Genomic DNA, 13130 nt, shown 5'->3' on the forward strand with positions numbered 1-13130 from the left:
ATAATTGAGTACAAGTCAGTAGCAATGAGCTTCAGTAGAATGTGTTGATTTTCTCGAAAAAGATACTATTCAAATTGATTCCTGAGAAAGTAGGAAACATGAACACATCAGTAACGAGAGAAGATTGAGAAGGAATAAAAGGAATGAAGACAGATGTAGACACTTGTATTAATGGGTTTAACAAATATTGAAGAAACAATTATTTCTGCATTATTAGTTTATTTTACCAGTGCACAGAAAAAAAAACTTACCAATTTGTTTTACAAAGCTAGCAGAATGTTAATTTCAAAAGCAGATGATTCCTAAAAATTGTCACTCATGAATACAGAGCTTAAACTTCCTAAAATTTGAGAAAATTAGATCTAGAGTGCATTAAAGGCATAGTAGATGGTGACATGTTTTTAAAAGCAAAATTTCACTTTATTTGAAAGGCAGAGTGATTTTCCATGTGCTGGTGCACTCCCCCAAATGCCTGTGACAGCTGGGCATGGGCCAGGCTGAAGCCACGAGCCCAAACCCCCATCTAATCTCCGAAATGGGGAACAGGAAGCCAAGTTCTTGAGCCATCATCTGTTGCAGTCCAGGGTATACACTAGTAGAAAACTGAACAGAGCCAGGAATCAGACTCTCTTTTATTATGAGATGCAAGCATCCTATTCACAGAGCCAAATGCCCCTTAACAGTTTTTATAAGAAGCAAACATGGCTCAGGGTTAGGCAATCTAGTAAAAAAAAAAAATCGTATCCTAAATCCTACTTACCCTTGTCCAGTAACTCTACCAAAAACTTACCATATTACAAACAAGTATACACCATGAAGAAGGTACTGAGCACTTAACAGTGAACAAGCTATGAGTCCCTTGCCTTTTTGTGTGGCTGTTCAAAGAAAAACAAAATTAAATAAAAACAGAACCATAATCCAGTATAAATCTACAAGAGAAATATTGGAAACAATGGAAAAGCATACAATGGCACTTCATCTACATTTTAGAACTCTTAGAAAAAGCTTTCAATGAAGGGATTCTTAAGTTTTGAGAAAAGGCCATTTCCTCAGAACTGTAGTGTGAATGAAGGGATAGAGATGAAAAGCAAGCAGATGTCATTTTAAAATCATATTGGAATTTTGTATTTGAGGGTCCAGAATAGTAGCCAAGTAGCTGAAGTCCTTGCCTTGCACACACCAGGATCCTATAGGAGTGCTGGTTCATATCCCAGCTGTTCCACTTTCCATCCAGCTCCCTGCTTGTGATAACAGCAGAGGGTGGTTCCAAGCCTTAGGACCCTGCACCTGTGTGGGAGACCCAGAGGAAGCTCCTGCCTTCGGATTGGCTCAGCTCCAGGTATTGTGGCCACTAGGGGAGTGAACCAGTGGACAGATATCTCGCCTTTCCAATAAAAATAAATAAAAATTCATAAAATGATATTTGTACTTGGGGCAACAGTTTGGCACAGTGGCTCAAACTGGGACATCTGTGTTCTATATCAGTGTCTAGGTTCATGGTCTGGCTGAAATGGTGGGCGTCTTTCCCACCCATGGGGGAGATCCAGGTTGGGCTTCTAGTTCCTGGTCTTTGGCCTTGCTCAGCCTTGGCCAAAGCAAATGGGGGTCATTTCTGCCTTTCAATAAATAGGAACTTTGTATTTAATCAGGAGAAAGAAGGTACTAAAGTTTTAATTTAGGTGACACATCTACTTTCTCTATTTGTATGAAATGAATTTATTTTGAGAAATTCTGGAAGGAAACAGTGTTGTTGGGATCCTGCTGAGTCTTTTCCATCCATTCTAAAATGGCAGCAGTAGGCATGGGGAAAATGGGTTTGCATAGCAGAACTAGATAATAATGTAAAAACCATTGGTGGTTCACTCTGTAGGGAAGGATGGAGTGAAAAAAAGGTTAGAAATCTAAATAGGTGTTATGTATATACAGAGAACATGTTCAAATAAGGTTGGAAAATACTAGTTTAAGTATAGAGATGACTTTACTACAGTACTAATAAGTATTGACATTCACTGGTTCCAAACTCAATACTGAATCCTTATCAAAATATACAAGACAAACTCCAAGGGGCACTGTGGGAAGATCTAATGCTGCTCTCCTGGATCCCAACAGTTAGCTGAGTTGTTTTGTCAACTATATTCAGGCTGTCTTCTTCTAACACTTTATATAGTATACACCATTACTTTAAGTTGAGGGAAGCTGATGTGAAGATTTCACTGAATGTAACAAAGATCCCTGAGAGAAAGCCATTAAAAAGGATGACTGAGTCAGGATATTCTATAAATCTACAAGAAAGGATCTGGCCCACAGGGAAGTTACAATGAAGCAATCTCAATCTGTCAATATTTACAAACCCACAGACTAAGTTCTCATGTATACAAGACATGTTTCAGAATGCTGTTACTTAAGGAACTAACGTTCTCATAACACCAAGCAATCACTGAATAAAGTGTGTTGTGGCCTCATTGTATGTGATGTTTCAAAAACTGGTGATGCCAAAAAAAGACAGGATTTTGTTTTGTTTTGTTTTTAATACATTAAAAAGCAACACGTACATATATTGTGGCTGGTATTAAAAGGGATCCAAATTTTTTAAGTAATGAATTTTTAGAAACAATTGTGCAGTGAAAGAACAACTACATTTTGATATATAAAAGTTTTGTTAAAAAGATTTTAAAAATTTAAAACCATAAAGTGTTTAAATCGTTTCCCATTGCTCAAGAAAGAACAAATTATATAATCTTCGTAACACAATGTGTTCTTGCAGGAATGCATATCCTAAAAATGTTAAAATTTTTGAAGTTTTATAGAAACAGCACTTCATGTTTTGCCTAGCAAGTATTCTTTCAAACACTTCACTATTTTATCTGACTATACATTGAAAGGAAAGAAAAAAGTTTTAATACTGTAACTTCTAATGTAAAAATATGCAAGAGATATTTAACTTCCTGAGTGACTCCAGTCATACATCAAATGATTTATTGAATTCCAAAAGTTTAAATGACATACCATGTGTAGATTTACACTTATGTGTTCAATTAGGATAAAAAAGAGCATGTCACAGAATTTATACTTAAGTTATCTAAGCAATATGATTTATCCCCAAAGTTAACCATGAACTTTGTCAAATGTTAGTAAAATGAATCACTGAAGTTTTTTAAATTTATTACCAAAATACTGATAATCATTTCAGACTATCAATTTGAATATTTTCTATCATACACACCAAAATCTGATTCACTAAGAAATTTCTTGCAATACAAAAGGATAACAGATAATTAAAATATTTGCTTCATAGTTCAAGCAATCTATAATTCACCCTTTCTACACTGTGAAGTGATTAGGAACTGGGGCACTTTCTTCTGCCTAAAACCCTGAGATGAAAAGTTATTTGTGTAATAAGAATGGAACCACAATCCTCCTTTCTGTATTCAACTGCAGGCATTAGCTTTATAAAATGTATAAAGAAAGGTAGCAATTTGGAAAGCTGCTCTGTACAGTTCTAAACAAAATATTTCCAGACCGACATAGTCAAAAGTGCCTAGAATGACCGTATAACACAACATGCTGTGGACACTTGTTAGTGCCGAGCTGTGCGCCATCTTCCCTCTCTCCTGCCGTCTCTCCTGCTGTCATAGTCAGCGCTCCAGCCATCATGGTTCCTGTCCTCAGAGTAGTCCTCTCGGCTGCCTCGGTAATGACGCTCAGAGATGGGATCCGAGAGCCGAGGCTCACGACCGTAATGTCTGTCTGCCAGGTAGGGGTGAGAATTCTGCCTGACTTTACGTGGTGGAAGTGGTGTATCCTGGCGCCACTGGGAGCTGGAAGACTGGCTGTAAGGATGATTATGGGACTGAAGTGATGGTGAAAATCCTGACTGATCCACATGTGGAGAACCAAACTTCCCACCATATGGCATCTGTCTCAAAACATTGTTCATCTGAGGGGAGAGAAAAAGAAGGAAACGTTAACTGCAAATACTTCAAGCTCTCAAAGTCAGTACTCACAGTCAACCAAGCACATAAGAATTAGACAAATCACTCTTGTCTGAATCAATGCAAGTTTAAACATCATAGTACAAAAGTATAAATCATACCTACTTATGATTACAACCTATTGATACATAAATATTACACTCTGCCTCCCAAAAACACAAACTTAGAAGGTAAGAAGTTGTGTACAAAATGATTACAATGCAAATCACTAATAAACATACAGACACAGGCACTTAAAGCCAATTGGGAAGGCTTCATGAAGACACATGATCTGAATACTAAAAGGTGAACTGTTTTAAGGAATATTTCAAAAGGGGGTATGTGACAAGGAAAGGAAATTGCGAAAATAAAAATTACAGAGTAACACAGAATGGGCTCAAAGAATATAAAATAATTGAGGGTGTGACAGGTTATCATCATAAAAGCAGCCAACACCACAAGAACTAAGCCAATTTAATGGAATCAGTGCACAAGAAGGCTAAGCTAACCTGTGCTGTGAAAAATGGAAGGTCAAAGTGTGGGGAAGTTAAAACAGTTCTAACTTGAAAATGATGTGTAAGGTGGACTAGCTGGGAGGAAACTGAGGCATGATATGACTAGGCCAGTGGTCCCCAAATTCTGCCTGTGGATAGTTATTCTGCAGACCTGTAAAATATGAAAATCTGCAAACCACAAGCCAAGATCATGTTTTGAATGAAGAAATGAATGTAAGTAATTTAAACCACATAAATAAAAAATGAACAAAAAGATGTGGTCAATCAGTAGAGAAAAAAATACAGAATAAAAGAATGTAAAACTAATCTCATGGTGACATTATTAACAAAATTCTAAGTTCCAAGAAGGCACTGGTGAGGGGCGGCAAAGTGGCACAGCACATTAATCCTCTGCCTGCAGCAAAGCCTTGGGACCCTGCACCCGCGTGGGAGATCAGCACAGCTCCAGCCATGGTGGCCGCTTGGGGAATGATTCATCAGGTGGAAGATCGTCCTCTCTGTCTCTCCTACTCTCTATCTGCTTTTCCAGTAAAAATAAAACAAATCTTTAAAAAAAAAGGTGATAAGTCACTCAGCATAGGCAGCAACAAACAGCAGAGACTGACTCTCCGGTGTTTACAAATACATACACCCCAATGAAGGCCGAAAAGAAAATAACATGAAATTTAACTTTATTTCTACTTATCTTCAGTTGTTAGGTTTATAACAGTCCAGGGAAGACTTAATGGTCAATATACAAAGATCATGCTAATTTTAACAAAAGTTTCAGAAGTTGTTACACATTTACAAACTTAATTTATGCTTCAAAAGCTCAGTGACATAACCTGAATATTCTAAGCACAAGTTTTTAGAACAAGTTTAAAGAAGTTAGCCTACCACTGCTTGTCTCTGATAGTTTTCTGGAGAAGAGAAAGACCTTTGGATTATCTGTGTTGATGCATTCACATTATCCAAAATCCTTTCATATCTGCTAAAAATAACAAAATCAACATTTAACCATTCATTCCAAAAATATTAAACACCAATCAGCAGCAGCAATACAACTCTCAGAGGTGAGAATGAGTAAGACAGTCGTGGCATCTGCTTCTTAGGGAACTAGAATACAGACAAAAGGATGTTCCTCCCCCACTGCCAGTCTTAATACTATAATGTATGATGGGCTTTCATTTTATGTTGGGCTAGTCAGGCCAAATAGCCTTTCCAGAAAGGAGGCATCTGAAGTAAGAACTGAATAACAAGATTATTTGTAGGCAAAACATTCCAAGTATGGGAACAGCTGGGGGAGGAAGCAAACTATAGCTTCTGCACCAAACTAGTTTTTGTACACTAAGTTTTATTGGAAATATCCACGTTCTTGTAGTTTCGTATTCTCTGTGGCTAATTTGCTACTATTGTGGTAGACAGACAGGATATGGCCTGAAAGCCTAAAACACGGACTACTTCATCCCTAGCTAGAACAGAAGTCTAGTCTAAGATATAAAATCAAAAGGATGTGCTATGCTGGATATGAAGGATGGAAGAAATAATAAAGGATAAGATCTAGAAGTCTGGCTTGAGCAATTGGAGAGGCATCTAATGAGACCGGGAAAAAGACCAGGACTTAAGAATGTAAGGCATTATTATAGCTCTATTAATTTTTTGGAAGATTTATTTATTTTGATATTAATTTTAAGGACCTTAATTCTACTCCCTAAAGAGGCAACTTTTATACAGAAAAATTCAGTTAAATGTTCTAAATTATTTTAAAATATTTTTCTGGAATCAACTATTTGTCATGGACTTTTTATTTTATTAAATTAGGTTTGTATCTGTATGGGAAGGACAGAAAAATAATTATATTATAAAAAGGATAAAAATGATACTCAATTGTTTAAGACTATTTATTTGTGCATTTTCTGCCTTGAACTTCTAAAGGAAGGGAAAGTCTTTTCCTCCCTCCACCTAGCATACACCTGTAAATTCCATTAGCATTGGTTGGGAGTGCCTTAAATTCCAACTGTGCTGAAAAATAGTTAAATACCACTCAATGTCAGTGGTAAGAAAGGATATAAGGAGGGCAACATTTTTGCTTTTTTTCCCCCTCATGGTTGCCGGCTTACAATTCCACTTTCCTTTTAATATCCATCCACTTCTCTAGCTCTTAGCACTATAGCATCAAAACCACCAACCTCACCACAACAACTTCCTTGCTACATTATCATGGGTATCAATACCTTACTACTATCAGCTTCCTAATTGGTTTTCCCATTTTCACTCTGATCCCTACAGTCCATGCTGCCATTGTGTACAACCTCTAGGCACGATACTTGCATAACAACTGCTTTCCATGTTCATTCACCCCAGTCTAGGTACACTGGCTTCTTTTTTTTTTTTTGTTCCCTGATGTTTTTTGCTATTAATTTGAGAGTATTGGGCCATAGATTAAGAATCCATTCTGAATTCATTTTAAATTATTATTTTTATTTGATGATTTTCACAGTTGATTAGGGTGGTAAGGGTCAAGGGCTACAGGAAGGTGGGTGAGATTACCATTTCCACATTCTCTTTTTTTCCCTTCCTGTATCTGGGGGAAGCGGGGAAGCAAGGACAGAAGCCACACCCATCCTCCCAAACACCTCTGCACCCTGAGACTGAGGACAGCCACCCAACACTACCCCAGGGTGCCCGATGTGGGCATACTCTGAGGGTCCTGCTCAAGAGCTTTCGATAGTTCAACAGTTCTGAGTTACTGCTGAACTCCAAGCACGATGAAATCTCACCAGCATCCACTGGCACACTGGCTTCTTTGAAGTCCCCAATATCATAATACATCTCTCTCTGTCCAAACTTTCTCAAATTACTTTTTACTCTTCTCCAGAGAATATACTTTCATAAAAATAAATGCACATCTTCATCTAGCCTTTAAGGCAAGCAGGATCAGTAACAGCTGCTCTCAATCACAGTCTATGGGTTAAATCCCAGTCCACTGCTTACAAGCAGTTCAACTTTGGGTACGTCAACATCCAGTCCCCATTTTTTTTACAAACAAGGTAAAGTAATGGCTACCTCTTAGGACCGCTGGGTGGAACAAATAAGATCATATAAGCAAAGCCTATTATGACTGATTCAATACCACTAAGAAATGAAAACACTATCTCTGATAAAAATTAGTTTTCCTAAAGCAAATAAAATCATTTAAGTGAAGAAACTCTGTAACTGTTCTCCCCTGTAGCTTCAAGAGTTTGAAAGGAAATTCAGCTTCTTTGCCTTACAAAGCAAAGGACCAGAGAAGTAAGACATGCTGAAGATCACACAATTGCTACAGGCATAGCTGGAATTCAATTCTTTGAACTCACTGCAATCCACTGCTTACTAATCAGTATTTTTAAACTGCAAGTAATATTGGTGGTCTTAATATTAATTTGAAATAAGATGAAATAAAATAGAAAACAGTGTGCTACAAGTAGTAAGGGTAAAGGGAGGTTTTAAGAAATTTTGTTTTGGGCCCGGCAGCATTGCCTAGCGGCTAAAGTCCTCGCCTTGAAAGCCCCGGGATCCCATATGGGCGCCAGTTCTAATCCCAGCAGCTCCACTTCCCATCCAGCTCCCTGCTTGTGGCCTGGGAAAGCAGTCCAGGATGGCCCAATGCTTTGGGACCCTGCACCCATTTGGGAGACCCGGGGGAGGTTCCTGGTTCCCGGCATCGGATCGTTACGGCTCACTTGGGGAGTGAATCGTCGGAAGATCTTCCTCTCTGTCTCTCCTCCTCTGTGTATATCTGGCTGTAATAAAAAGAATAAATCTTAAAAAAAAAAAAAAAGAAAGAAATTTTGTTTTGATAGTATCCATGTGTATGTGGGGATTTGTTTCTACAAGTGAACATAATTGTAATAATATATGTAATTATCCCAAGAGAACACACATATGTATCTATTTTAAAAGGACTGTGTATCCATTTACGTATAGTCTGCTTAGAATGATGCCAGCGTAACAATAACTCAACAAGACAAGTACCAGAAAAGGGTCGGCACCTACAGAGGAAGCTATTCACTCAAGCATCTGAAGTTGTAACGTTAAGAGAATTCCTGATTGTAGATTTAAATAACCAGTGATAAAGATTACCTTCCAGGAGATGTGGAGGTCGGGCTTGAATTTCCAACAGGATGCGGGGGATAAGACACACTGACATCTTGTGAAGCATGACTACTTCCTAAAATGAAATGATTTGACAAACTCTTCTTGGGAGGACATTTAATTTGACCTTTTTGTCTTCCCCACCCCAAATCACTTCACAACAGTAAACTGTCTGAACAAGTAATATCCCAAATGGTTATGAACTGCTTTACAGCCTCATCACACTGCAAACGCTAAGTGTATAATACATATGCACAACTTAGTGATCCACACAAGGTACTGGCCAATGCAGAACTAACCAATCCAACCATAATATTCTGATCCCTATAGTGCCTTTTATACTGGATACGAGGCAAATTTCACCCCCCATGATCCAGAACCAACATTTGGAAGAGTACATTTCAAAGCAACCAGAAAAAAGTATTTTCAGAAAATAAGCCTGACTCTTTCTCAAACTCAAGTCTCTTTAGCAACCTAGTCTGTGCTTTTCCACTAATCCAAAGTGAAATCGTAACCTGAATATCACCGAATAGTTACCTGATCTAAATTGGATTTTGATGGGCCTCCCAAAAAGCTTGATCCCATTTAGTAGATTCATCGCATAAGGAACAGACACCTCATGTTTGAAATTTACAAATGCAAACTGTTTGGGTTTGCCATCTTTATCTGTTGGGATTTTCACCTTTATTACTGGCCCAGCCTACAAACAAAAAAGGAATTTAAATTTAAACAAGGCAGTTTCAGAAAAACGCTCAAATCTTTACAAATAAAAGAGCTTGCAAAGTCAAAAAGCCACAGAAATGCCATTAAGAACTTTAGAAAATACACTCATGCGGATGTCCATTTGGATTAGTGTAAAAATCCTAAATATGACTGAGAATTCGATCCACTTATCTGAGGGACTAGAAAAGCAGCAGGTTAATTTGGTCTCCCCAGCACTAATCCGATTTTTAGAAAAGCTGACCAAGCAACCATCACTTTCTGACCACGGAAACGTTTTACCAAGGAGTTAAATCCAAATGGTGCCGGTTGGGAGGGTTGGTGGGGAGGGAGCAGGCCAGGTAGGAACGGGATGCTTGGGAATTGTTACAATGCATTTTTATGCACTAACGCCACAGTGTATCCGTGTCTGCTTTCAATGCTGCAGTAATTACAAGCAACCCGCAGGGAAAAAGAGATACAAAGAAAGCGGAAAATACAACTTCCCGAGCAGATGCGAGGATCCCTCAGGACCCCGACTCTGCTCCGGCTCCCGCGGGCCTTAGGTCACCCAGGTCCGGCCGCTTACCTGGTGGAACAGCTCGAACAGCAGCTCCTCCGTCACTTTGGTCTCAAGGTTGCCCACAAACAGAGTGCGATCCGCTTCGGCCGCGGCCGCCCCCATGTCGGCGTCGCCGCCTCCCCGCCCAGGCCAGAAAAGTGGCGACCGACGCCCGCACTGCGCAATCGCGGAAGCCCTCCGTGACGTTGACCCTGCGTCAGCGACGCGCGTGCGTGCGGCGGATACGCAGTCGCGCCCGGAGCCGACTCGGTTGCCGCCTCTGGTCATGGCGGGCGTGGTGGTTTGTGTCTGCGTCCCTGACGGACTAGACTGATCTGTGGGGTCGCGGCGCTCCCGCCCTGACCCGGGGACGGAACGGCGACACCACGAGCAGTGTTGGAAGATGGCCCTGAACTCTGTGTGCTGGTCCGCCGGCGACCAGGGGCACGGGGTGGCCCACCGGGATTACCGCAGCCGCCTCAGCCCGACGGCCTCCGCCTTCGCTATGGTGTCTGGGGACGGCTTCCTCGTTGGCGGGCCTGAGGAGGTTCGTCCGAGACCTCGGCCGGCCGTGCGACCGAACGCCCGCGAGAGCCGCCGAGCGGACCGAGCCGCCCCCTACCCGGCCCCCGGGCTGAAGCGGGATCTGCTGAGGAGCGTGCTGCAGCAGCGACTGGTGGCCCTGGGAACGGTCGTGGCAGCCCGGATTGCAGCCTAACACCCGTTAGCTCCGAACAAGGCTCTCCAAACCCTTCCTCCGTGTGCCCGCGGTCTGTTTCACACAAACTTGTTTGCAGTTTAGTCTATGCGAAAGTAAGTAACAGAAACGCTGTTACTGTAGAGCGGCAACAAAGGAAATTGTCGATGGGTTCAGATGTGACCTGAAGGATGAGAGGAGTTAGAAGGGATCTTGTTTCTTTTGTTTAGTATTCACGAGGCTGATCAAAAGACAGCTATGTTCATGTTACCAGAAATGCCCGGTGGGTTCCTCAGCTTAGTATAGAAATAAAAAGCCGGGAATCTGTTGCAAACAGAGAAGTTTATTTGTGTAGGGACCAGGTGAGCAGGGAAGGGAGAGCAAGGGGAAAGCACCTCCGAAGAGCCGGAGGGAAAGAGAGAGACCAAATTTTTGAGGAAGGGTCTTGGGATTTTAAGCCTTCCTTGACCCCTCCTTGTTGGGCGGGGAACCTACAGGTAAGATGTTTCCCATTGGTGGTCTCTTAATTAATTAGAAAACGGGTGGGCAATGCTGGTGCTGCCCATCTGAAGGTGTGGCCAAGACCTCAGAAGACCTGGATGGGCTCATTCACACCTTTCCAAGAAGCATTCCAAAGTTCTCCCGTTTCCCCCAGTCTTCCTTCCCTAGCTGATTCTGAATGTCAGACTGAGGTAAAGGAAGCTTAGTTAAAAGTGAAAGGATGCTGGTCCCTGCCCTCTGAAGGCCAGACCTGGAGCTACAGCTGAGAGAGAGCCAGGACCTAGACCTGCCGGTGCCCTTCCCCTCGCTGGATGGCGCCCCGGATGGCGCCCGACCAGTCCCTTGTTTTGTATTTTTCTGGAGCCACTGATCCACACCTCAAGTTGCTAACTTTGTAATTGGTTTCTGATGTGCCTCCCTAACCTGTGGTCATGACATGTCTCCTCTGGCCTCAAGGGGATGCCCATCCTCCTATCCCCATCCAAACTGGGGACCCTCACACAACTGGGCACCCCGCCCCCTCTCTCCCAGGAGCCCCCAGTACATCCTGACCTGGGCAGGGGCTGGGGGATATGCTCCTGACCATCTACCCCCACAGCCCACTAAACCATCTGACAAAATTAATGAATAAAAGTGGTAACGACTTGGAAAAAAGGGGGAGGGGGCAGCACGGTGGCCTAGCAGCTCAAGTCCCTCACCTTGAACGCACCAGGATCCCATATGGGCGCTGGTTCGTGTTCCAGAGGCCCCACTTCCCATCCAACTCCCTGCTTGTGGCCTGGGAAAGCAGTTAAGGACAGCCCAAAGCCTTGGGACCCTGCACCCGTGTGGGAGACCTGGAGGGGGGTTCCTGGATCCTGGGTTTGGAGCAGCGAAGCTTACGGTCACTTGGGGAGTGAATCATCAGAGGGAAGATCTTCCTCTCTGTCTCTCCTCCTCTCTGTATATCTGACTTTGCAATAAAAATAAATCTTTTTTTTTTAAAAGTGAAGGGATACCTAAAAATGGAAAATGTCACCTAAAAGCAATATATTGGCTGCCAGAAGTGTAGGATAGAGGTGGAATCCTGCCAAGAATTTTGTCAAAGTGTTTACAATGTGATATAGGACTAGATGACTTCATCAGTGCCTTCTCATTTATGAGTATTTTGGTTGGGGCTGGTGTAGTGGAGTATCAGGCAAATTCTTCAGGTGTGGTGCTGGCATATCATTTGTGCACCAGTCACTCTCCCAGCTGCTCCACTTGTAATCCAGCTTCCTGCTAATGTGCCGGGGAAAGCAGCAGAGGATGGCCCAAGTCCTTGAGTTCCTGCACCCAGGTGGGGTACATGTAAGAACCTCTTGTCTGCCCGCTTCAGGCTGCTCCAGCTCTGTTGTAGCCATTTGGAAATTAAATCAGTGGATGAAAGACCTGTCTCTCCTCTCAGTAAATCTACTTCTGAAATAAAAATAAATCTTTTTTTTTAAAGTCAACTTTATTTAAAGTGGGAAAGGAGAGGGTAAAGGAAATGACATACAGTAAATAGGGTGACTGTTTTAACAAACCAGGACACTTGAGACAGGCAAAAGGCATAAAAGGGCTGTCTGCAGTAGACCAGTTGGCTCTCATAAACATTACCTACAAGGTAACTGTGGCCTTTGGATTGCCTTTATATCATATTCCTCTTCAGGAAAGGAAACCAAGACTTATACATGAAGAAACCAAAGTCTCCTACAGGAAGAAGGGCCGAGTAAGAATAAATTTGTGCGTGTTCTTTCATGGAGTTGTCAGGAATGCAGCTTTGCCTGAGTAACAGTGGATGTACCAGAAAAAAAAAGGGGGGGGGGACATTTGTGGAGAGTTTTGCTTTGTTTTGTTTGGCAGAAGGAAGATACTGTTCACATAAGTGCTCCATTATTTTGAGTCTGAATCAATGGATTTCTAATTCCTCCTTGTTCTTTATCTCTGCAGTAGCATCCGATTTACAGAGTGTCTCTCAGTCTCATTGTAGAAACAGAAACTGACATACATTCTTTCAATAAAATTTGTCAAAACAGTTCATTTGAGTTTTCCTCAGAGAAGACTATAGTATG

General features: G+C 41.7%; 2 protein-coding genes and 1 long non-coding RNA gene across 5 annotated transcripts; 1 reads left to right on the top strand and 2 right to left on the bottom strand.

The window, feature by feature from the left end:
• Positions 1-614: 614 nt before the first annotated feature.
• LOC131480091 (uncharacterized) lies at positions 615-1242 on the bottom strand. Its single transcript, XR_009245246.1, has 2 exons — positions 780-1242; positions 615-721 (listed from the first exon to the last, which is right to left on the bottom strand). It is a non-coding gene; the product is annotated as an uncharacterized LOC131480091 (long non-coding RNA).
• Positions 1243-2508: 1266 nt separating this feature from the next.
• Positions 2509-10053, bottom strand: RBM7 (RNA binding motif protein 7). 3 transcript variants are annotated; one of them, XM_012926973.3, is made up of 5 exons: positions 9888-10050; positions 9137-9299; positions 8588-8675; positions 5363-5456; positions 2509-3937 (listed from the first exon to the last, which is right to left on the bottom strand). In XM_012926973.3, exons 1-5 carry the CDS (start codon positions 9981-9983, stop codon positions 3578-3580), a joined length of 801 nt encoding a protein of 266 aa, XP_012782427.2. In that variant the 5' UTR covers positions 9984-10050; the 3' UTR covers positions 2509-3577. The 3 variants fall into 3 exon arrangements, with proteins under 3 accessions (XP_012782427.2, XP_004585144.2, XP_036349701.2); XM_004585087.4 differs by having other exon boundaries at positions 5363-5453; positions 9888-10049; XM_036493808.2 differs by having other exon boundaries at positions 3709-3937; positions 5359-5453; positions 9888-10053.
• An 89-nt stretch (positions 10054-10142) lies between these two features.
• Positions 10143-10612, top strand: C4H11orf71 (chromosome 4 C11orf71 homolog). The gene has a single exon (XM_004585086.2). The coding sequence runs from the start codon at positions 10264-10266 to the stop codon at positions 10576-10578; it is 315 nt and encodes a 104-aa protein (XP_004585143.2). The 5' UTR covers positions 10143-10263; the 3' UTR covers positions 10579-10612.
• Positions 10613-13130: the final 2518 nt, after the last annotated feature.

The sequence above is a fragment of the Ochotona princeps genome, chromosome 4, assembly GCF_030435755.1.
Source record: "Ochotona princeps isolate mOchPri1 chromosome 4, mOchPri1.hap1, whole genome shotgun sequence".
Classification (NCBI taxonomy): domain Eukaryota; kingdom Metazoa; phylum Chordata; class Mammalia; order Lagomorpha; family Ochotonidae; genus Ochotona; species Ochotona princeps.